The sequence below is a fragment of the Anolis sagrei genome, chromosome 11 (assembly GCF_037176765.1).
Source record: "Anolis sagrei isolate rAnoSag1 chromosome 11, rAnoSag1.mat, whole genome shotgun sequence".
Lineage (NCBI taxonomy): Eukaryota > Metazoa > Chordata > Lepidosauria > Squamata > Dactyloidae > Anolis > Anolis sagrei.
In genome coordinates, this window is record NC_090031.1 from 30,071,094 (window position 1) to 30,096,239 (window position 25,146).

The window sequence follows — 25,146 nt, forward strand, 5'->3', positions numbered from 1 at the left end:
TGTTACTATTCTGAGCCAAGGCGTTTAGCAAACTTTGCAGTATCGTGCTCGGGACACCCGCTTCCAGACTTAACGCTTGTACCATTCTTTCCAGGCGAGGCTTTGGGCATCAAATACCCGGTCCAAGTACCTTACAAGCGCATCAAAAACAACCCTGGGTCCGTCATCATAGACGGGATGCCCCCAGGGATCCCGTTCCGGAAACCTTGCACCTTCGGCTCCCAGAACCTGGAGCGGATCCTCGCCGTTGCGGACAAGATCCGGTTCACGGTCACAAGGTATTTCCCCTCTTTGGGGATCCATGGTTTTGGGTTCACTCCTGTATTTCCGTGTCCTTTCCACCCATTTCAACTCCGAGAGTCCTTAAAGCTCCCCTCTACACACAAATCATATTTGCAAGTTTGCAGCTATTGCTAGCTACCGTCGGGGTTCATGATGCTCACAGATTCAGCTCATATCCCTCCAAAAAAATACAATTCTTGATTTTGACTTTTTATATATTATATTTTTGTATAGAGGGTTCCATCTATGGATTTGGGTATCCCCTGCCTCAGTCTGATTTCTGCTTCCCTCCAATGTATGTATGTGTGTGTGTGTGTGTGTGTACACACATAAATACACACACACATATGCAGATATATATATACACACACACATACATACATACACATATGATATTGATTATATTATATTATGTTTAATGATACCTTTTAACATGCACAATCATGGTTTGGGTGCATGTCTTGTTTAGTTCCAAGGCTCACGTGGAAGGGACCAGTCTAGTGAGATGAGTGTTGTGACTCTTCTGTGCTGTTGCGCATCCTCTCTTTGTTCGATGGTCAACCCTTTGCTTTATCTCTTTTCTTTCCTTTCCTCTTGCAGACCTTTCCAAGGACTCATTCCTAAACCTGGTGAGTGTTCATTTCCTGGCAAACAACCACGAAATGCGTGAGGGTGTGGGTGGTCTGCAACTCCCATGATCCTGCCAATCCCCCTCAAAACCCCTCCATTATGTCAAGTTGGTCATGATGGTTATGTCTGCCAAGCCTTGGTCCAGATCCATCGCTGGTGACATTGATGCAGTTATATGGGTTGCTTACCTGTAACCGTAGTTTCCTGAGTGGTCACCTGTGAATTATTTGTGAAGGCTCTGTTTCCGTTGCTGCTTTAAGCGGTGGATTAGAAGAACTGGGCAGTAGCCCCACTATTGGGCTATTTATACTGATGGGAAGAATGGGCGGGGCTACTCTAACGGTCAAAAATAGTTTCGAGAATGTCCGTTGCTGCCTGCACAAGCGCAGGAATATACCAAATGTGTGATTCACAGCTGACCACGCTGGGAAACTTTGGATGTGCGTAGACTACCATTTCCATCATCCTGGATCAATCCCTTCCCCTCCAAACCCCGCCAGTAGTTATAGTTGATCGTGTTGGGGTTCACAGTACTCTCTAGATGTGGGTGGACTACAGCTCCCATCATCCTCGGTTATAGTTGGGCTTCACATGGCTATCTGATTTGGGTGGACTGCAACACCCATCATCCTGGGTTATAGTTGAGGATCACAGTGATCTCGTTGTGGTGGACTACAACAGGCATCATCCTGGATCAATTCCCTCCCCCCCAAACCCCACCAGTAGTTATTGTTGATCATGTTGGGGTTCACAGTACTCTTTGGATGTAGGTGGACTACAACTCCCATCATCCTGGGTTATAATTGGGGTTCACATTGCTATCTAGAGGTAAGTATAGTGCAACTCTCACCAGCCTGGATTTTAATTGGTTATGTTGGGATTTATGGTGCTCTCTGGATGTGGGTGGACTACAATTCCCATCATCCTGGGTTATAGTTGGGGTTCACGGTGCTCTCTGGATGTGGGTGGACTACAACTCAATTCACCCTGGGTTATAGTTGGGAGTTCACATTGCTCTGGATGTGGGTGAACTACAACTCTCTTTACCCTGGGTTATAGTTGGTTATACTGGGCTTCATGGTGCTTTCTGGAAGTGGGTGGATTACAGCTCCCATCATCCTGGGTTATAGATTATTATGCTGAGGTTCACGGCGCTTTGTGGATGTGGGTGAACTACGACTCCCATCATCCTGAATTATGTTGCAGTTCACATTGCTTTGGATGTGGGTGGACTACAACTCCCTTCACCTTGGGTTATAGTTGGTTATGTTGGGGTTCAGATTGCTCTCTGGATGTGGCTGGACTACAACTCCCATCATCCTGGGTTATAGTTGGATATGTTGAGGTTCACAGTGGTCTCTAGATGCAGGTGACCTGCAACTCCCATCATCCTGGGTTATGTTGGGGCTCACAGTGCTCTCTGGGTGTGGGTGGACTAAAACTCCCATCACCCTGGAGGAGTTTGGCTGCCACAAACTCTGTTGAATGGGTTGAGACTCTATGATGAAAAACTATCACAAAACGAGCTATAACAGGACATCTCTCCCGCAAAGTCAAAGCTTGTGCAGTTTGATAAACTTTTCCCATGTTAGGGATCCAATGAGGAAATGACATTGACCGCCCGGGAACAAAAATCATAGTATGGCTATTCCAGTGAGTTTCCAACCATTAGTTGCACCCATCCCCACTTGGGCAACATAAGGATGTATCTGATATTCCCAGCCATTTGCGCTTGTACATTGACCCCGGTTGCTCACTCATTCTTCTCTCTCTTCTTTCCTCAACGCCCGCTGTAGCCCCGAGACGGATAGCCACCTTGGGAAAAGCTTATGCTGCTTTGAACGGTATGTTGCTTGGAGGATGCGTTGTAGATGGCAGCAGACAAGAAACGCGTGGGGTGTTGAAATAACTAGTGGGAATCGTGGCCATAGTGATGTAACAGCTCCCCCAAATAGTGTGGAAATAGCCACCCAAAAGATAGTGGTGCGACTATTATGAAGGGGTGACTATTATGTGATGAAATGCAGGCAAGCTCTGATTTAATAGAATGGGAGGTGTACACATAATTCTCTCTATAATTCTCGCTATTACCATCCAAATAGTGTTTAGGTGGTAATAGCCTACAATACTAAACACCTACAATACTAAGAACAGGGACTCAAAGGTTTAAGGCAAGGCAACACCCCAGGGCTAGAGGGCCAAGCAGGAAGTGCCCGGATGTGTAAGAGGAGCATGGAAATCCCAGATGGAAGGAGGGAGGATGCTTCTGCTTCCAGTCCTGCCTCTTTCCCCCTTTCCTCCCTCTTCCTCCTCTTCGTCTTGCCTTTTTCACTTATTGGGAATGGAGCGAGTTGGGAGCGCTCCTTGAATTGAAGGGGAAATGCTAGAAAAAAACAGTGGGGGGTGTCAGATAAGAGTGCTGGATAAGATGGAATGTTGGATAAGCGAAGGTTGGATAAGTGGGACTCTACTGTATTTGAAACCTGTAAGGCCATAGGGCTTAAATCAGAGCTTGCTCCTATTTCATCGCATAGTAGTCGCCTCTTCTTGAAGGGTTAAGCAAGGCAATACCTCGGGGGTTAAAGCAGCCCAACAGGAAGTGCCCGGATGTGGGAGAGGAGTGTGGAAATTGCAGAGGGAAGGAGGGAGGGCGCTTCCGCTTCCGGCCTTGTCTCTTTTCCCCCTTTCCTCCCTCCTCCTCGTCTTGCCTTTTTCAATGATTGAGAATGAAGAGAGAGTTGGGGAGCGCTCCATTAATTGAAGGGAAAATGCTGGAGGAAAAGAGGGGCATTGGATAAGACGGAATGTCAGATAAGCGAAGGTCGGATAAACGAGACTACTGTATTTGAAACCTGTAAGCTTAAAACAGAGCTTGACTGCATTTCATCACATAATAGTCGCGCCACTATCTTTTGGTGGCAGTTAGCCTCGCATAATGCGACGTCACACGATTTTTTCTTCCTGGGTTATAAATGTCATTTCCTAATTGGGGTTCAAAGCTATAGAGTCGTGAGGGGCCGTAGTCTGACAACCTCTGGAGCCTTCTCTACCAAAGGATGCTGATGCCTCACCAAACTACAAATCCCAGCATCCCCTAGCATTGAGTCAAGGCAAATTAAATGAGAGGTGAGGTCCCTAAAGAGGTGCTCCTGTAGCAACTGCCCCTTTGGTGAGGATGAGACTCGAGTAAGTACGTTAAAGCGGCCATAGTTGTGTTTTGTCGTGTGGGATTAGGTTCAGGTCTTGCCTCAATGCAAGAGGTGACGGGCCGCAGCTCTCCCCGATCCTCTTGGGTCCAGCGGCGCCGTTGGAAAGAAGAAGGGCCTCCATTTGCACCGAGGGTTTCCTTTCTTTGTCTGCTACCATCTGCACCGCTGGACCGAGCGTTCGCAGTGCAAGGCTTGGAGAGGAGGAGGGCGGCTTAGGGGTCAAGGCCCCGTCTGCTCTAAGGAAGGCGGGGGTCCCATACAGAGAGAGACATGCCTGGAAAAGAAATGCAAAGTTACTATTTACAGTATTTATATTCCGCCCTTCTCAGGGCAGAAAAACGGAAAATATGTGGCAAACACATTGCCATTTTATACATAACTAGACAGACATTCATACAGAACTAAGAAGTGTATGTATATATATATATATATATATAGAGAGAGAGAGAGAGAGAGAGAGAAAGACTTTCCCCATTTTTCGGCATCTTGGAAGGTGTGCTCAGTACTGGCAATGAGGGGGTGCTGTTACTCCATATCCAGCCATGAGGGAGTGTTGTTACTCCATCTCCAGCCACAAGAGGCTGCTGTTACTCCATCTCCAGCTACAAGGGGATCCTTTTACTCTATCTCTGGCCATGAGGGGGGTAGTTACTCCATCTCCAGCCACGAGAGAGGTGCTGTTACTCCATCTCTGGTCACAAGAGGGTGCTGTTACTTCATCTCCAGTCATGAGGGAGTGTTGTTACTCCATCTCCGGCCACAAGAGGGTACTGTTACTCCTCCTCCGGTTACGAGGTGGTGCTGTTATTCCATCTCTGGCTACAAGAGGGTGCTGTTACTCCATCTCCTGCCACAAGAGGGTGCTGTTACTCCATCCCTGGCCACAAGGAGGTGCTGTTACTCCATCTCCAGCCACAAGGGGGGTGGTTACTCCATCTCTGGCCACAAGGGGGTCCTATTATTCCATCTCTGGCCACAAGATGGGGATCCTGTTACTCCATCTCCAGCCACGAGGTGGTGCTGTTACTCCATCTCCGGCCACAAGAGGGTGCTGTTACTCCATCTCCCTGCGAAGAGCTAGTTCATAACTTCCTTCTTTTGGATTGAATCGCCAGCATTCCTTTTCGGTGCCTCAGAATATCTCCCCTGCTTTTTGATGAGCGGTACCTATTTTTGCTTGCGAACTGCTAGGTGGGCAGAAGCTGGGCTAAAGGCCAGGAGCTTACCCTGACCCAGCTTCAAACTGGCAGCCTTTCAATTGATAAGATTGGCTACAGCTGGTGTGCTAAATCCAGCTTGTATTACATTACTATAATAGCAATGGAGAGGCTAAGGTGATCAGACAGGTTAGAATGGTATGGCTGAATATGTGAAATAACTTTGTCTTTTCCTCTTTTTTTCCTGTAATGCAAATACGTAATTTTATGTTCTACGTATATAATTTTTTTTTCAATAACCCCAAAGCATGAGCTACTATTTCAATTTAGTCGAATCTAATGCTCACCTTTTGGGGCTAAATTCCCTTTGTCAAAATGAGACTGCACATTAGAGTCAATACAGGTGATTTGATGGCTCCGGGCGTTCTCTTTCCTAGATGAAGATGACGCAAACAGACTGGGCGAGAAGGTGATTCTCCGAGAGCAAGTGAAGGAACTGTTCAATGAAAAGTATGGTGAGTTGGCCCTGCGCTTTGGGTTAGACAATACGGTGTTCCCTCACTATTTCGCGGTTCGCTTCTTGCGGACTCTTTGTTTCGCGGGTTTTTAATAAATATTAATAAATATTAATATTAATTAATATTTAATAATATGGAGCCAGCCCCATAAAACAATCAGGTAGAGCTTTGCCTGGAATACAATTTGGATCATGTGATTTTAATTAATTAATTAAATTCTCAAATGCAGTCTGCATGTGGATGATGTTTTGGGGATATGTAGCGTAGGCTCTGCATCTTTTGTTGTGGTTTTGTTCTGTTGCGATGGAGCTTAATGCGATCCCGAGATTTTTGTTGTTATTCTTCCAGGAGAGGCGTTGGGGTTGAACAGGCCTGTCCTGGTGCCGTATAAGTTGATCCGGGACAGCCCCGAGGCCCTCGAAGTGGTCGGCCTCCCAGACGAGATCCCATTCCGGAACCCCAACACCTACGATATCCACCGGCTGGAGAAGATCCTCAAGGCGCGCGACCGCATCCGAATGGTGGTGACGAATCCGCTTCAGTAAGCTCAGCCCTCTCTGGCCTTTCTACCCCGTTCCTTGTAGTCTTTATTCCTTGCGATCTGTGTCTTAAAGTTGTACAGCACAGGGGTTAAATCAGAGCGTGCCCATATTTCATCACATAATAGTCGCCCCTTCTTAATAGTCGCACCACCATCTTTTGGGTGGCTATTTCCACCCGAACACTATTTGGGGGAGCTGTTATGTCACTATGGCCACGATTCCCACTAGTTCTTTCAATACCACCACCAATTAGCCCCCCATAACACTAAGGAGCCCCCGGTAGCACAATGGGTTAAACTGCTGAGCTTGTCGAATCCAGGAAGCGGTGTGAGCTTCCACTGTCAGCCCCAGCTTCTGCCAACCTAACAGTTCGAAAACATGCAGATGTGAGTAGATGGATACGTAACTGCAGGAAGGTAACAGCGTTCCATGCAGTCATGCCGCCACATGACCTTGGAGGTGTCTACGGACAACGCCGGCTCTTTGGCTTAGGAATGGAGATGAGCATCAACCCCCAAAGTCGGACACAACTTGACTTAATGTCAGGGGAAAACCTTTACCTTTAACATTATGTAACACGACTTTTGTTCCTGAGTTATAAATGTTGTTTCCTAATTGGTTCTATCATAACAAAAGGTGGGGAAAGTTTACTAAATTGCCAAAACTTAGTTGCTGTGGGAGGGACATCCTGCTATTGCACATTTTGCTCTAGTTTTCTAATGAGCCTCAGCCAATTCAGCCTAGTTAGTGGCAGCCACAAAAACCAACCAAGTTTCTGGAGTAGGAAAACTCCTTGGGATCTGTACCTTACTTTCTGGATAACCCTCATATTACTATTATTATTGTTGTTGTTATTTTTTTAAAAACAAAACCCAGAAAAATCAAAAATACTTTTTTCATCACGTAATAGTCGCACCCCCCTTTTTTGATCCAAAAAACATGATAAAAAGTAGGACTGTTATGCAATGCAATATGGTACTTCTGTTGTATAAACAGTCAAAAGCAGGGTGGGGCGCATGGTTTTAGGCACATTCATGGCCAAATTGACCCAATCTTTTGGGACTGATTTTTTGACTTCCAGTCATTAAAAATACTTCTATCTCTCCTAAAAACAGTTGTGGAAGTTGCATTAAAATTGGGGAATTTCCTCTCTGGGGGCTTATCGGGGGGTACAACTTGGAGTTGTTTGGTTTTTTAGAATTGCTGTTGTGTTTTCAATTTGTCAACCCACCTTTCTTTCTTTTTTTCTTCCTTTCATTTATTCCCTTTGCAATGCAGGCCATTTGCAGATCTGGGCAGCGAAGCCAAACAACCAGGTAAGGCGGACAACGGTTTGAGTCAATATATATTTTTCAAAAATATATATAATTTGGTCATAGCCAGTGCTCATAAGGACAGACGAGCTCTGCAACTTCCTCTTATTTCTGGCATCATGGAGGCCGTGCTTGACTCTGGCCACTGGGGGGTGTTGTTGCTCCATCTTCCATGCCGAGAGCTTTCCTCCAATTGATTTCCTTTATTACTTCCCCGCTGAAAGCGGTACCTGTTTTATCTACTCGCATGTCTGCTTTCAACCTGCTAGGTGGGAAGGTGAGCTGGAGCTAACGGCAGGTGCTCACCCTGACCTGGACTTGAACAGCCAACCTTTCCTCCTCCCCAAATTATAGAGTTGGAAGAGACCTCATGGGCCATCTAGTCCAACTCTATGCCATGCTGGAAGTACAATCAATACCTCCCCCCTGACAGATGGCCATCCAGCCTGTTTTGGAGCTTCCACCACACTCCAAAGCAGAGAGTTCCACTGCTGAACAGATCTTCTTATAGTCAAGAAGGTCTTCCTAATGTTCAGTGGAATCTCATTTCCTGTAACTTGAACCCATGGCTCCATTGAGTCATGGCCTTCCTGAAATCAAGATATACTACATCCACAGCATTCCTTGCATCTACCGAGGTTGTAACTCTATCAAAAAAAGAGATCAGATGAGTCTGGCAGGACTTGTTTTTGAGGACGAGGAGGAGACATTGCTGTGTAGAAGAACAGTGAGAGGGACCGACAGGAAGGGAGCCGTTCCAATTCTTGCCTTTCTCTCTCCTAGAAAATGACGGCGCGGTCCCCAAGCGGAAGCGGAAGCGCATCTCCGAAGGGAACTCCGTCTCGTCCTCTTCGTCCTCATCCTCGTCCTCCTCTTCCCACCTCGAGCCCACGTCAAACAACAATCAGTTTTCCCTGATGGTAAGTCAATAGAGAATTGAGAATGCAATTATAAAGTATAGAAACACCACAAACAAAGTCAAAAACTTGGTGTTATGCTAAATGTCCTTTGACCAGGCGCTGGCCACTTGGAGTGCCTCTGGTGTGGCCGTGAGAAGACCCTCCGTTGTGCATGTGGCAGGGCTCAGGTTGCATTGCAGCAGGTGGTCAGTGGTTTGCTCTTCTCCACATTTGCATATCGTGGACTCCACTTTGTGGCCCCATTTCTTAAGGTTGGCTCTGCATCTTGTGTGGCCAGAGCACAGTCCGTTCAGTGTCTTCCAAGTCACCCAGTCTTCGGAGTGCCCAGAAGGAGAAGTCTCTCATCCAATCTCTGCCACTGATTGAGGCTCTGGGTTTTAGCCTGCCACTTTTGGACTCTCGCTTGCTGAGGTGTTCTTGCAAGTGTCTCTGATCTTATAAAAGCTTTCTTCCAGCATATTATGATTATAATTATTACTGACTTTCTCCAACTGCCTTTTCTCCAGCATATTATTATTATTATTATTATTATTATTATTAATGGCTTTTTCTGACTGCTTCCAGTATATTACTATATTATTATTATTTCCACCTGCCTTTCTTCCAGCATATCATATCACTATTATTATTATTATTATTATTATCAAGATTACTTTGCTGGCTGTTGTATTGGATCACACGTCGGACTACTACTATTATTGAATCTGTGTGTTGTGGTTTCCCTCCCTCTGCAGCAGTGGCCCATGTACATGCTGGACTACGGCGGCCTCAACGTTCCGGTCCCGGGAGCCATGAATTACTCAGACCTCAGTTTCTGAACCGGGACCTCCACCCAAAACAAAACCCACCTTGAGCGACGTGTAATTTTTGTTTGTATAAAGTGTATATTCCGATATGTATTGATGATGCCTTTTAGTTTTTCCAATGATTTTTACACTATATTCCTGCCACCAGGGCCTTTTTGAATAAAAAAGAATAAGAAGGGTTGCCTTGCTCTGAAAAATCCAACCGTTTCCTGTGGTTTCTTGACTGGCTGCAGCTGCACAACGCCTCCTTTTCCTGCTCCTTTCCCTTCTTTCTCTCCGTCCTTTTCTCCTCGCACGCTTTTCCTTTCTGCTCCTTTCTATTCTCTGTTTTCACTCTTCCTCCTTTGCTTCCCCTATTTTTCTTTTTCTCTTCTCCTTTTCTTCCTCTCCCCTCATACCATTTTTTCATTCCCTTTTTCAGTTTTTCCTTCTCTCTTTCATCTTCATTTCCCTTCTTTATCTCCTTTCTCCTCTCCTCGCACACTTTTCCTTTCTCTTCTCCGTTTTCACTCTTCCTCCTTTGCTTCCCCTATTTTTCTTTCTCTTCTCCTTTTCTTCCTTTTTCTTTTCCTCCTCTCCCCTCATACCATTTTTTAATTCCCCTTTTTGTCTTCATTTCCCTTCTTTATCTCCTTTCTCCTCGCATACTTTTCCTTTCTACTCTCATTTTTCAGTCTTCCTCCTCTCCTTCCCCATATTTTTCTCTTCTCCTTTTCTTCCTTTCTCTTCTTTTTCTCCCCTCCCGTCACAGCTTTCATTCCCGTCACTTTACTTCCTTTCCTTTTTCCTTACTTTCCCTCATACTTTTTTCTCCTCTCATATTTTTCTCCCCTCTTTTCTTTTTCATTTTTCTCTTCCTCCTCCTTCCTTTCCCTTCTTTTTCACTTCCTTCCTTCTCTTTTATCATTCTTCCTCCTGTTTCCTTCTCCATTCCTTTCCTTCCTCTCTTCTCTTTCACTCTTCCTCCTCCTCCATTCCTTCTCTTCTTTTTCTCTTTTCCCTTCTCTCCATTCCATTCTTCCTGTTTCCTTCTCCATTCTTTTCTTTCCTCTTCTCTTTCACTCTTCTTTCTCCTCTATTCCTTCTTCTTTTTCTCTTTTCCCTTCCTTTCTCTCCATTTCATTCTTCCTCCTGTTTCCTTCTCCATTCCTTTCCTTCCTCTATTCTCTTTCACTCTTCTTCCTCCTCCATTCCTTCTCTTCTTTTTCTTTTCCCTTCCTTTCTCTCCATTTCATTCTTCCTCCTGTTTCCTTCTCCATTCCTTTCCTTCCTCTCTTCTTTTTCACTCTTCCTCCTCCATTCCTTCCCTTCTTTTTTCTCTTTTCCCTTCCTTTCTCTCCTTTTTCATTCTTTCTCCTTTTCTTTCACTTTTTCTCTTCCTTTCATTTTTCATTCTTCTCTTCTTTTTTTCCTCTTTACTTGCAGTATTTCACACACATATCTATATCTACCTATATATAAATTCAGTGCATTAGCCATGACTTGATATAGATTTAGTGTATGTAGCATATGCACAGGTGTATAGCCGATGGTGCAAGGAGCCTCAATCGTGGTCCCTCATTAAAGTTACATATGTATATCAACATTTTAGATATTACATATATATATGTATATATATATACATACATATACACTTTATCCTTTATATTTACATTTCAAATATTTTATCCATGTGTGTGTGTGTGTGTATGTGTATATATATATATACACACACACATACATACACAAACACACACACATTTTAGATATTTTATCCATAACGATCCTTTTATATTTACATGTTTTGGATATTTTATCCACATATCTATATACATTATATTTATATATACACACAAAATATTTATGTGTATGTGGCTGTGACCAGGGTCATGCCAATTCCACACCAATGGAGTCAGAAAGACAGGTGTTTGTGGTGGAGGAAACACATACAATCAAAGATGATCTTGTCCCCGTATGAAAGCCTTCACTTGGGTGGCCCAAACTTGGCAGACATACCCAATATGCCCAAATATTAATACTGATGTGTTTTGGGGAGAATTGCCCTTGACATTTGGGTGTTGTAGTTACTGGGATTTAAAGTTCACCTGCAATCAAAGAGCACTTTGAATCCCACCAAAGATGGACCCTGATCTAACTTGTCACAAAGAAGCCTAATGACAAACAAAAAATACTGGAGGGCTTTGTGGGGGAATTCACCTTGATTTGGGGGAGTTGTAGTTCACCTACACCCAGAGAGTACCGTGATCTTAAACAACAATGCACACATGCCTGATAACGCCGGGCGGGATTGACCTTGATTTTTGGAGTTGTAATTCACTTACAACCAGAAAAACAGTGAACCCCACCAACAATGGACCTGAATCACACTTGGAACACAGAACATGACCAACTGAAAACACTGGAGATGTTTGGGGGGAGTGACCCACCATGGTGGGAGTTGTAGTATACCCTGCAGCCAAAGAGCACACCGAACCTCACCGATGATGCATCTAGTGCAAACTTGCCCAACATGACAAACTTCTGATGGAGTTTCAGAGGGTTAACCTGGCCATGATGTGAGTTGGAGTTCACCCACCACCTTATGCTAGCAAAAACAACAACAAAAACAGGCAAGTGAGAGCGAGGCTCAGTCATAAATGCTCTTTTTAATTTCATTATTATTATTAATAAAAGTGCTTTACAGTGATTATTTTGTGTCTGTGTGCACACAACCCAACAAAAGTCCCAACCCAGAACCCCGCAAACTGACCCCAGCTCCAAGGACCGAAGCTTCAAAAGGATGGGAAGCCCATCGTCCCCTTCCTTGGGTTCCGATCTACGACTTTTGACGGTTGTATGCAAACAGTGACGGAAAAAAAAGGCTCTTCCGAGTCACTGGATTAGTCGGAATTAGTTGCACAAAAGAGGCCCAGTTTATGTAAAGAGAACACTTTTCCGACCACAAAGCCCGGCATCCGGAAGCAAGGGTTGCGGGGCAGTGGGCTGTCCCAAAAGACGGAACCCTTGTCCCGAGTTCCAAAGAGGCCACGCGTGAATTTTCCCTTGTTTCTTCCAGCCAAAAATGGTCCCACAAAGAAGAGTCAGTTGTTTACAGAGACAGAGGGAAGGAAAGACCTTCCTTCCACCGATCGTTCCACCAAATTCCAGTTTTCCATCCAAAACACAGACTATTTGAAATGTATTGGTCAGGCAAATCCCACTTTTAAGTCTTTCTTCCTCCCAGAAAGTCCGTCTTCTTGTTCGTTTCTACTGCACAGGCCCAGGATTTTACATCACATATAAAGCTGTTATAAAGTCACAGAAATATATGTATACATATACATTATATATATAAAAATTAGCACTCTGGTTTCAGCTCTTTTTGTATGCACACCGGTCCAGAGGGAACGTTTCGGGGCGTTTATCATTAGGAATGTCTTCCAGGAAGTAAGAGTGCATGATCTGACAAAAAGTAGTGGTTATGATAGGAAGTCAATAATAATAAAGACACATTTCGGGGCTTCGGTTCTTCGCGACGCTATGATGGATCGCAAACAGTCGCAGGAAGGACGAGAGTGAGTGTGCAATGTCTTTGTACCCGAGCTCTCAGGTGCAACCTCATTGCCAACACCATCTGAACAGCGTACATATACATATTGTTCCCTCAGCTTCACAATCGTCACACAACTCTGCTCACACCTAGTTGGTTTGTTTCCTTTAGTGATCAAAACACTGATTGAGATTGGGAAGTGTCACTCCATCGCTCGTCTACAGACGTCGAGACCTTTCACTCTACCAATCCGCAGATGAAACAATATATATATGAATGGCGCATACATATATATATATATGTGTGTGTGTGTGCGAGAGAGAGAGAGAGAATGCCCAAAAAATGATGGCTGTTTCAAGGGACGTTGATCAGACCGAAAGGCATTCTCATATATTCATACACACACACACACATATATATGAATGACGAAAAAACGACAGCTGTTTCGAGGGACGTTGATCAAACCGAAAGGCAGCTCCACTCCTCACCTCTCGTCCTTATTTAGAAAAGCTAAGGATGGAATTGCTGTTGAAAACCTCCTTCAAATTACAACCAGAGCAATATGTTTTGGTCTGTTTGTTCTGGCGTCATGCGAACATTATCCCTTCGCTAAATCGCAGGCTGTTTGACAGAACAAGATGGGAGATCCGAACTTAAGCGAATCCCGAACCCAGTTTTATCCCTGTGCTTCTCGAAGGAAAGAAACAAGGCCAGAATTGAGAAGTCTGACTCAACGGGCAGCAGGGAGACGCTGCCTGTGAAAGGAGACGCAGCATGATTTGGAAGGGCAATCGTAAATTCGTAAACCCACGGCATGAGAGTTCCGAATCACAGCCAAACCATTTGTAAATACAAATTTACAAATGGTTCGGTTGTGATTTGGAACTCACACATCATGGGTTTCAGTGCCTTTCCCTCTGCGGTCAGTAAACACGAGTGTGAGTGACATTCCAAATGACCGACACATGATAAACAAAATTTATAGCAACTCCAGTTGTGTTTGAAGTGTTCCAGATGTTTTCGGCGCCTTTCCCTTCGATAAATTGCAGACCGGTTGACAAAACAAGATGGGAGATCTGAACCTAAGCAAGTCCTGAACCCCTTTTATCCCAAAGGAGAGAAACAATGCCGGAATTAAGAAGTCCGACTCGACAGGAGGCAAGGAGCTGTTGTCTGCGAAAGGAGGCGCAACATGATTCGGAAGGGCATTCGTAAATTCAAAAGTGTGCACCCTTTCGTTGGTTCGGCTGTGATTCGGAACTCCCACGCCGTGGGTTTCAGTGCAATTCTCTCCGCGGTCAGTAAAAATGAGCGCGAGTGACATTCCAAATGACTGACACATGATAAACAAAAACGATAATAACAACTCCAGTTGCGTTTTAAGTGTTCCAGACGTTTCCGGCTCTGGCTCAGTCGGTCCCATCCACCTCGCTGTAAACGTAATTCTAATTTTTCATCTCGCCGTGTGATGCAACACTTGACGGAGCAGCCAAAAGCCAAAGTCCTTATTCTTCCTTGGAAGACTGAAATAATTCTTCCTGCCAAGCAAGACTCCAAAGGAAGCTGATATGAGAGGCGCTACTGTAGTTTCGACGGCATTTTTCCCAATAGGAGAAACTATCAAGCTTTTGTCGTAAGGCCACAGGCATCCCCGGCCTGTCGATGCAGGAAACTAAACCCAGATTCGAAGGCCACGGGGGGAAAGGACAGCTTTATGACAAAGCCGGAAGAGGAGGAGGAAGAGAGGGGGAAGGAAAGCCCAAACACTGCCATTTGGAAGAGATCGCAAACATAGGGACCGCCAGCATCACCACCACCAAAAAATAAAAACCCTTTCTAGGTGCAAGCGGTATTTCCTCAGGCTTCCGATGCTCCTCCACGGCCTAACCAAGGCTGGTTTGTTTGGTTTGAGACAAAATAATAAATCCTTCCTCCACACGGGAAGGGGAATTCAAGGGCTCGATGCAAGGGATGGATCCTGTGCAGCAAGTCCCAATCTGTAACTGCAAAGGAAGCACAATAGGCAGGGAGAGAAGGGGAAAGGGAGGCGAGGAGGAGGACGAGGGGCTGCATCCAGGCCCCTAGGAGACCCCCCCTAGCGTCAGGACGTCGAAGCAGATGTTGCAGACGCGGACGGGCTTGTTCAGGTCGAACTTGATGATGGGGATCTCTTTGGTGGAGCAGCGGTGGCACAGCAGGCGCCCACAGTGACGGCTGCAGGGGGGGAAGGAGGGAGAGAGCCACAAACAGTTATTAGTATTCACTTACATGTCTGTAACAACGCATGCACATTAGGTCCAGGAGTCTGGGATTCATCTCTGAATATCGGGCTCTTAGCAAGGACCTGGGATATTAGAAGTATTATTAGATCATCATCATCATTATTATATTCAATATATAATTTTATTTGCATGTCCATAACAACACAGCACAAATAATAAACATTAGATCCAGGTGTATGGGATTGGTCTCTGAATATTAGGCTCTTCTCAAGGGCCTGGGATATTAGAGGTACATTATTATTATATGCATTATATTTATTAATATAATATAATATAATATAATATAAAATACATAGGTAAAGGTTGTCCAGGCATTAAGTCCAATCATGTCAGACTCTGGGGGTTAGTGCTCATCTCCATTTCGAAGCCAAAGAACTGGCGTTGTCCGTAGACACCTCCTAGGTCATGTGCCCGGCATGACTGCATGGAGCGCCATTACCTTCCCGCCAGTGCGGTACCTATTGATCTACTCTCATCTGCATGTTTTTGAACTGCTAGGTTGGCAGAAGCTGGGGCTAACAGCGGGAGCTCACCCCACTCCCCAGATTCAAACCGCTGACCTTTCAGTCAGTGATGCCCATAATTGGACACAATATTCCAGGATGTTAGATTATTATAATTTGCATTATATTATATTAGATTATTATTTGATGCACAACTGGATTAGTATACAGCAAACAAGCCACCTATGCTGGCGGATGTATTGGATCACACGCCAGACACTCCTCAAGTGTCTAGGACTATGTGATGTATCGGCAAATAATGTGTGCAAATCCAAACAACACTTTAGCCAGTGCCCCAATTTTGTAATCATTTTTTCCCCTCGATGGCACATGCTTAGTATCCTATGAAGCCCAAATATGGGGGAGTCTTACTGGATATAGATGAGGAAAAGGCCAGGCGCCCCAGAGGAGGCGGCGGTAGCGGACTTAAAATGGCTCATCTGCCCCTCGCTCGCTTACCAGTGATGCTTCCTGGTGGTGACTCCGAACTTGGCGCTACACTCGTAGCAATTGGAGCCGTCGCACCAGGGAGGCTCCTTGGAGAGCATGTCTGCAAAGCAAATACAAAAGTCACTGGCTTCGTTCTCATCCCTGCGCGAGCGCAGGAATAAACCGTATGTGCAATTCATAGCTGACCATGACGGGAAATTATACCATGCTTTAGACCTGGCCTGTGTATATTTGAAACAAGGGAGAGGGTTTCCATGGAAACGGGAGCAATGAAGGGGAGGGGCCAGGGTGAGTTATAGGAGGCACGAGGGAAATAAACTGTCAGTTGGAATTTTGTTTCATACCCTAATGCATGCTTTTAGAAATAAAGCCTTCCCACTTGGTTCGTGAGGTAATTTCTTCACCAGAAAGCTACAGACAAGTAAGAGAACTGTGCACATGGCTAAAGATAACAAGATAGTGGAAAATGTGGTCAGGGAGGTGAGTGATATGGGGAGGGGAGGGGGGTAACACGGGAGTTTTATTTTTCTCTATTTTTTATTGTCGTTTCCTTAGAAATTTAGCAGTAAATGTTAATAAGGTAAAGAATATATAAAACTTTAAGATATAAACAAAAGAAATGAATAACACCCAGGAGGGCTGGATACAAAATATCTTAGATGTAATTGCACCAGAAGAAAATAAATCTTTCCATGAAATGGATTCCAAGATACCTAAATCTATTTGCTACTAAATGGGGAACCTGAAGGGACCAAATCCTTGTGTTTTAGACCATTCACACCTAGCTCCAGCAGACAATAGTCCTTTGTCCCACCCTGGTCATTCCACAGATATATAAACCCATTTTCCTACTTCCATCAGACCTCACTACCTCTGAGGATGCTTGCCATAGATGCAGGCGAAACGTCAGGAGAAAATGCCTCTAGAAAATGCTATATAGCCCGAAAAAACCTACAACAACCCTTGTGTTTTTTCCTCCCCATATAAGGCACTTCATGCTTCTCGCACTCACCCAGCAGCCGGAAGAGGAGCTGTTTGGTGGCCACTTGGTAGTTGAAGATGTTGACGCCTTGGTTGTTGGTGACACCCAGACGGGCCCCGGCACGTACAATGGCCCGGCATAGGTTGGCGTTCCCCTTCATGTAGGCCAGGAGCAGCACTGCAAAAGGAAGGAGGGTTTCAACACTCCCGCAGGAACAAGAAGCATCCCCTACTTGCTTCTTTTCTCCCTCCTCCAGGATGATACAGTGTTCCCTCACTTATTGTGGGTGTTACGTTCCAAGACCACCCGCAATAAGTGAAAATCCGCAAAGTAGGGACACTCTCTCTTTTTCTCTCTCTCTCCTTATATAGAGTATACATATATGTGTATATATATAACATTCTTTTTTTTTACAATCTCAAGCTTGATGCGTCTCTCGCCTTTCTTAGCAGCAGCATGACCTGGCACCAGTAGCCCAAAGTGATAACAGAGCAAAAACACACAGACCAATGGGTTGTTGTAGGTTTTTCGGGCTATATGGCCATGTTCTAGAGGCATTCTCTCCTGATGTTTCGCCTGCATCTATGGCAAGCAACCTCAGAGGTAGTGAGGTCTGTGGGAACTGATCTCACTACCTCTGTTCCAACAGCCCTCACTACCTCGGAGGATGCTTGCCATAGATGCAGGCAAAACGTCAGGAGAGAATGCCTCTAGAACATGGCCATATAGTCCGAAAAAAACCTACAACAACCCAGTGATTCTGGCCATGAAAAACTTCGACAATACGCAGACCGATGTTATCTCTTCCTTAGGAGACTTTGCTTTATAGCAAAATAATATGGTCGCACTACTTACAAGAACAAGGTTTCCATAACACAACTAAAGTTCAACCTTCATACTAGAGCAGTGGTTCTCAACCTGGGGTCCCCAGATGTTTTTGGCCTCAAACTCCCAGAAATCCTAACAGCTGGTAAACTGGCAAGGATTTCTGGGAGTTGTAGGCCAAAAACATCTGGGGACCCCAGGTTGAGAACCACTGTACTAGAGTTTCACACACAAGGCCTTCTGTTAACGAGGCCTACCTCCCACTGAGGCTTTTCTCCCACTGAGGAGTTCTCTCACACTGAGAGGCTTCTCTCACATTGAGAGCTCTCTCAGACTGAGGCATGACTAAGCAACAGGCACACCTGCTTACATCGAACTGCAACTTTTGCTGAGTCATTGCATCCATTTAACCCTTTTAGTGCTTGACTCACATTTTTGTAATTAAAAATACAGTGTTCCCGAAAATCCGTGAGGGAACACTGTATTTTTAATTACAAAAATGCGGGTGTTACATTCCAGGAAGTGAAAATCCGCAAAGTAGGGACACACACACACACACATATATAAAAAGAGTGTGTGTGTGTGTGTATATATATATATATATATATATCACACACACACATACAATCTCAAGCTTGAGGCTTCTCCCGCCTTTCTTTCCCTGCATGATGCCCCCCTCCTACCGACCCCCACGCACTCTCTCCAGCACCCAGGCCAGGCTCCTCCAGAGGTGGGGCAGGGGCAGAGCACAGGGGCAGCAGAGGGGTTGCCAAGACAGGGCCATGGCTACCTTGCCCTGCTACTCGCTCAAGTCCAGCGCCGCTATGGCAGTAGCAGCAGCAGGGAAGCCTGCTCAACCCGGATGCGGAAGCCCGACAGGAAGGCCTCCTGCTCCTCCTCTTCTCTGAGGCGTCGTAGGGAAATGTGGGACAAGCAAGGCCTCGACAAGAAAGGACGAGGAGGAGGCAGCATCTACGCTCAATAAACAATGGGTATACAGTGTTCCCTCGCTACTTGTATATTTTAATTTAAAAAAACACTCAGCAGATACTGATAACAGCTGGCATCAAGAGAGAAGGGCAAAGGGAAAGAGAAGTGTGAATGATGTGCATCAGATGTGCACATGCTCAAGGTTTCTGACTATAATCTGAGTCCATAAGGTACTTTTTTCCCTTTTGCTCACCCAGCAGGGTGATCTGGCCAAATAAACCTGATGAACAGCAAGTCTGCGGAAAGCAAACCGCGAAGTAGCGAGGGAACACTGTATTCCAACTCCTAGATTCAATGAAAATGAACAATGGCTTTTGAGAGATGTGTGTAAGTGCTATTTTGGGCCCAACACAAATAATCATAGCACCCTAGAGTTGGAAGAGCCTTCCCGACAAATGGCCATTGAGCCACTGCTTAAAAGCCTCTGTGCCTCAAGTCACGACAAGGGCTTCAGGTCCTTATGGGAACTGCTCAGACTTGAAAGGCTCTCAAATAATTTTCTGCTTGCTTTGAAAGGCCAGTCTTTTCAGCCTTGAGCCGTTTTATTCGAGGATGGAAGGACAGGCAGCCAACTTGCACTCCTCTCCTCCCTCACACAGGTGAGTCTTAAGTCTTACCAGTGTTGCCTTCGGCGTCGGGTTTGTCAAGGGGATACTCGGGCATGCACTCCAGGAAAAGATCAAAGATGGCCGCCGCGTTGTCCTTCCCATATTGGCCCAGGATATGCAGTGGGGACTGGCCTCTGAATGAGGAGACACAGGCCGTGTAACAGAGTCAATGCAAACACAGGGACAGGGGAGGAGGCACTTCCTCCTGAAATTTGTCCCAAAGGAAGTGGGAACGTTTACCCTTCCAATAGATGCACACCTGAGCTTGTTTCACCCACCAGAAAATGCCCTTTTTTGGGGGTTTTACCTGACATTAAAGGCCTCTGCATCCACGGTACACTCGGTCAGCAGGACCCGGATGTTGGTCAAGCGGCCTTGCATCACCGCCAGGTGGAGAGCTGGAGCGAAGAGGAGAGACAGGCCTTGATTCAAAATGGAAGCCAAGGAGAGGTGTGAAGAATACATGGATTGAATGACATTGTATGGTCGGGGTCTGGCAAGGCTGAAGACACCGTCCTAAAAAGAAATGGGACTGACCGGAAAATACAACTTTGGGTGTAAACAACACCTGTTTACTAGAGTTGGATAGGTTCGTTCAGAAGAACCTGAAAATCGGAAAAAACTATTTCGAAGCTGTTTTGAACCATGCAGGAAAGGTGGGGATCCAAATTTGAACCATTTATCTTTTTTTTCTGGAAATATTCCATAAAGTTCGGATGTCTCCCAAGGTTATTTTATTTTTCACAACCATTAAGCTACTTCTAAAAGAGCAGAGAGAAGTGTTACCATTGTTCCCGTTTTCATCCACAGCAGCAAAGTCCACGCCATTTTCCAAGAGGACAGAGCAAATCGTGGGCAGGTCCTGCTGGGCGGCCAAGTGGAGGGCCGTCTGGCGGTGCTTGTTCAGCTCGTTGACTTTGGCGCCGGCAAGCAGCTGTCAGGAGAGAACACAAACAGAGAGAATGAAAGGGAGAGAGCCTGGTGAAAGGTCTTAAAAGCAAGCAGGCCCAGGAATGAAGGGGAGGGAAGTCCTATGTAACATTATGATTTTTGTTCCTGGGTTATCAATGTCCTTTCCTAATTGGTTGTATCATAAAACAAGGGGAAACAATAATAATAATAATAATAATAATAATAATGTCCTATTATTATGATTAGCCCCCGGTTATTATTATTATTATTGTTGTTGTTGTTGTTGTTGTTTTTGTTGTTGTTGTTAGCCACTGGAGCCCCCGGTGGTGCAGTGGGTTAAACCCCCGTGCTGGCAGGACTAAAGACCAACAGGTCGCAGGTTCAAAACCGGGGACAGCGTGGATGAGCTCCCTCTATCAGCTCCAGCTCCTCATGTAGGGACATGAGAGAAGCCTCTCACAAGGATGGTAAAACATCAAAACATCTGGGCATCCTCTTGCAGACAGCCAATTCTCTCACACTAGAAGCGACTTGCAGTTTCTCAAGTCGCTCCTGACATGACAAAAAATAATATTTTTTTTAACTGAACAAATTTGTTTTTTCGAGGGATATCCTGCAGCAGCACATTTTGTGACAGCTTTTCAATCAATCTTCCATCATTTAGTTTCAAGCACTCCAAACTACTGCAAGTTGCTACAAAACAGGAGCTTTTTTGTTGAGTTCCAGAGCCAGAGAAGCAGATGGCGAAAACAGAAGAACGACCTGCCTCAGAGGGAACATGCTTGCTCCAGCAATGTTTAACACTGACACAAATGACCAGCCACTGTGGGAGGGGAAAGAGAGCTTAATCTATGCAGATGATCATGCCATCACCACTCAAGCAAAGAGCTTTGAAATAGTTGAACAGAAGCTCTCCAAAGCTTTAGGCGCTCTTACTGACAATTACAGGGAAAACTAGCTGATTCCTAATCCATTTTAAGGTGCTTTTCACCTTCAGAACAGACAAGCATCTCGAACTCTGAGGATGACCTGAGAAGGAGCACCGCAGCACACCAAAATACCTGGGAGTCACTCTGGACCGCACTCTGATTTACAAGAAGCACTGCTTGACAATCAAGCAAAGAGTGGGCACTAGCAATAATATCATATGAAAGTGAACTGGCACAACCTGGGGATCACGTGACCCCTGCTTGGTGGAATGGGGTTGGACTGGATGACCCTCGGGGTCTCTTCCTACTCTAGTATTCTATTATATGGGTTTTTAACAGAGGCTGGATGGCCTTGTCAAGAGGGATCAGATTGTGCTATTTTGCATGGCAGAAAATAATAATAATAATAATTATTATTATTATTATTATTATTTATACCCCACCACCATCTCACCGAAGGAGACTCAGTGTAGATGGAAGAGACAGAAATGGGATGTATGGTCACTCCAATCCAAAGGCACATCGGCAGAGCCAAGTTTTCAAATCTTTCTTAAAGGCTGCTAGGGTGGGGGCTTGGATTGAAAGGCCTTGGGGTCCCTTCCAACTCTAGGACTATGATATGGATTTTTAAGCAGAGGCTGGATGGCTATCTGTCAGGAGGGGTTTGATTCTGCCTTCATTCATAGCAAAAAGGGTCTGGAGTGGATGGCCCTTTGGGATCCCTTCCAACTATTATTACTTATTATTATTATTATTATTATTATTATTATTATTATTATTATGAGGTGGGATAGCCATCTGTTGGGAGGGATCAGATTGTGTCTTCCTTCATGGGTGAATGGGGCTGGACTCTGATGAAAAGTTCACTCAGCAGGGTCTCCACAACTTAGAGGAAATTGGAATCCTAGTCCAACACTCGAACCACTATGCCACACCGGCTTCCTCTCGCGCAACATGAAGTCTTGGCACGTACCAGATTGCGCACAATGATCTCGGACCCGGCCTGCACGGCAAGGTGCAATGGAGTCAGCTTGGAGGCGTCCTGCACCCTGGAATTCACATTGGCCTGGACGCTGATCAGGAAGAGCACACTCTCAATGTCCGAGTTCTGGACAGCCACGTGGAGAAAGTTCCGGCCCTTGTTGTCCACCTACAACGAGGATAGATTGAAGTTATAAATTTGTTGCCAGCTTTCATGCTTGCAGGCTAAATGTCAGGAGCAAATGCTGCCAGAACACGACCATACAGCCCGGAAACCACACAACCTCCTTGTCCTCATTCCAGACTCTTTCTCTCCCTCTCTTCTTTCTCTTATGAAGCCAAACAGAGCAGGAATAAACACTACACAAAATCAACTAAGCAAAAGTCAGTCAAAGCGGAAAAAAGCAAAGCGGACAGCAATAATCTCCCAAAGCGGACAAGAGTACAAGGCCCGAAGGCTGCTCCCTTGACGCCCTAAAGCCCTGGACTCTTGTGCTGGCCCTCGCTCTAAACGCAAAACACTGCTCGTATGTCAAAGCAAACAGATCAGGAATAAGAACCACACAAGATCAATTAAGATTTCCTGAAAGTGGACAAGAGCAAAGCGGACAGCAATAGTGGACAAAATCTCCCAAAGTGGGAGATTCCCAAAGTGGACAAAATCTCCCAAAGTGGACAAAAGCACGAGGGCTGGAGGCTGCTCCCTTGAAGCCCTAAAGCCCTGGACTCTCGTGCTGGCCCTCGCTTTAAACTCAAAATGCTGCTCGTATGTCAAAGCAAACAGATTGGGAATAAAAAACACGCAAAATTAACTAAGTCAAAGTTCTTCAAACCAGACAAGAGCAAAGCAGACAGCAATAATCTCCAAAAGCAAACCAGAGCACGAGGCCCAAAGGTTGCTCCCTTGAAACCCTAAAGCCCTGAACTCTCGCGCTGGCCCTAGCACTAAACTCAAAACGCTGCTTGTATGTCATAGCAAACAGATCGGGAATAAAAACCACGCAAAATTAACTAAGTCAAAGCAGACAAGAGCAAGAGCAAAGCAGGCAGCTATAATCTCCCTGGACTCTTGCGCTGGCCCTCGCTATAAACTCAAAATGCTGCTCATATGTCAAAGCAAACAGATCGGGAATAAAAAGCATGCAAAATTAACTAAGTCAAAGCAGACAAGAGCAAAGTGGGCAGCAACAATCTCCTAAAGCAGAGAAGAACACAAGGCCCAGAGGCTGCTCCCTTGAAGCCCTGAAGCCCTGGATTCTTGCGCTGACGCTCACTATTAACTCAAAAGCCCGGGTAGTACATCGGCTGTTTACTCAAAATACTCTTAAGTTGGGATGCTCTTAAATCGGGTTCCACTGCATCAGGGATTTTTGGGGCAACACACCTCAAAAACAGAGTACGCAACAGCCTAGGTGCCCTCTACCTGCTCAGCTGCGCCAGGTTCCCGCTTCAGGATGGCCTCAGCAGCCTTATTGTTCTTGTAGGTCATTGCGCAGGCAAAGGGGGTCAGTCCTTGCCGGTCCCGGACATTGAGCTGGATGTCCGGGTGAGAGATCATCAGCTGGATAATCAGGTCATGCTGGTTAACGATGGCCACGTGGATCGGGGTCCTGCCCTCAGCGTCCTGCAAGCAGGAGAGGTGGGTAAGAAATAAAATTGTTATGACAAAAGTCAGAGCACTTGGCTGCACAGCAAAAAGGAACGGGGGCTGCCTCCATCTCCCCTGGAAGGCACAGAAAAAGAACAAGCCACCCTCAAGTTACCAACAAGAAAGGTTCTGTAGGTTTGTGCGTTAGTTGAATTTGTTTGCAAGTTGGAACCGGTCTGGCTGTTAATTCCAGCCATATACCATATATACTTGAGTATAAGTTGAGTTTTTCAGCCCTTTTTTAAGCTGGAAAAGCTCTCCTTGGCTTATATTCGAGTCAAGGTTATTTATTTTTTACTGGGTTATTATTATTTTTATTATATTTATTATTTTATTCTATGCATTATTATTATTATTATTATTACATTAACATTACTTTATCATTACATTTTTATTTTACTCTAGTAATTATTATATTTGTTATATTACTCTAATTATGTGGAACACATCTCACCACACTAAAACAGTAGATGTGGCTCTTAATGAGACTTGCCGCATTATCACAGGGTGTCTACGACCCACACCACTGGAGAAATTACACTGCTTAGCCGGTATTGCACCACCTGACATCCGCCGGGAAGTAGCAGCCAATAGTGAAAGGACCAAGGCAGAGACATCTCCAGCTCATCCCCTGTTTGGGTATCAGCCAGCACGTCAACGACTTAAATCAAGACATAGTTTTCTTAGATCTACAGAGACACTCGCTGGAACACCCCAGCAAGCGAGAGTCCAAAAGTGGCAGGACCAAACCCAGCACCTCAATTCATGGGTGATACCAGATGAGAGACTTCCCCCTGGGCACTCAGAAGACTGGGCGACTTGGAAGGCGCTGAACAGATTGCGCTCTGGCACCACGAAATGCAGAGCCAATCTTAAGAAATGGGGCTACAGGGTGGAATCCTCGGCATGCGAGTGCGGAGAAGAACAAACCAATGACCACCTGCTGCAATGCACCCTGAGCCCTGCCACATGCACGATGGAGGACCTTCTTGTGGCAACCCCAGAGGCACTCCAAGTGGCCAGATACTGGTCAAAGGACATTTAACCAAATACCAAATTTGCAAAATCTGTGTGGGTTTTCTTTCTTTCTTTTTTTTCTTTTTCTTTTTAATCTCTGTGTTTGTTTTGCT

The 25,146-nt window shown here is 45.3% G+C and overlaps 2 protein-coding genes across 3 annotated transcripts in view; one reads left to right on the forward strand and one right to left on the reverse strand.

Moving 5' to 3' along the window:
• GTF2IRD1 (GTF2I repeat domain containing 1) overlaps nt 1-9,579 on the forward strand; it is a 73,575-nt gene extending 63,996 nt beyond the window's left edge. Inside the window, exons 21-28 of one of the 2 annotated variants that reach the window (XM_060756810.2) lie at nt 95-278; nt 883-911; nt 2,709-2,756; nt 5,716-5,793; nt 6,145-6,337; nt 7,617-7,654; nt 8,435-8,571; nt 9,306-9,579. In XM_060756810.2, coding sequence (XP_060612793.2) covers nt 95-278; nt 883-911; nt 2,709-2,756; nt 5,716-5,793; nt 6,145-6,337; nt 7,617-7,654; nt 8,435-8,571; nt 9,306-9,389 — 791 coding nt within the window. In that variant the 3' untranslated portion in view covers nt 9,390-9,579. The remainder of the gene's footprint in view (nt 1-94; nt 279-882; nt 912-2,708; nt 2,757-5,715; nt 5,794-6,144; nt 6,338-7,616; nt 7,655-8,434; nt 8,572-9,305) is intronic. The other variant, XM_060756812.2, reaches the window with a different exon arrangement.
• A 2,424-nt stretch (nt 9,580-12,003) lies between these two features.
• The window catches only part of ANKFY1 (ankyrin repeat and FYVE domain containing 1), a 45,607-nt gene continuing 32,464 nt past the window's right edge, over nt 12,004-25,146 (reverse strand). Inside the window, exons 18-25 of the mRNA XM_060756809.2 lie at nt 23,792-23,992; nt 22,361-22,537; nt 20,333-20,480; nt 19,854-19,944; nt 19,556-19,680; nt 17,154-17,300; nt 16,151-16,241; nt 12,004-15,120 (exon numbers count right to left, since the gene is read on the reverse strand). Of these exons, the coding sequence (XP_060612792.2) occupies nt 14,988-15,120; nt 16,151-16,241; nt 17,154-17,300; nt 19,556-19,680; nt 19,854-19,944; nt 20,333-20,480; nt 22,361-22,537; nt 23,792-23,992 (1,113 nt within the window). The 3' untranslated portion in view covers nt 12,004-14,987. The remainder of the gene's footprint in view (nt 15,121-16,150; nt 16,242-17,153; nt 17,301-19,555; nt 19,681-19,853; nt 19,945-20,332; nt 20,481-22,360; nt 22,538-23,791; nt 23,993-25,146) is intronic.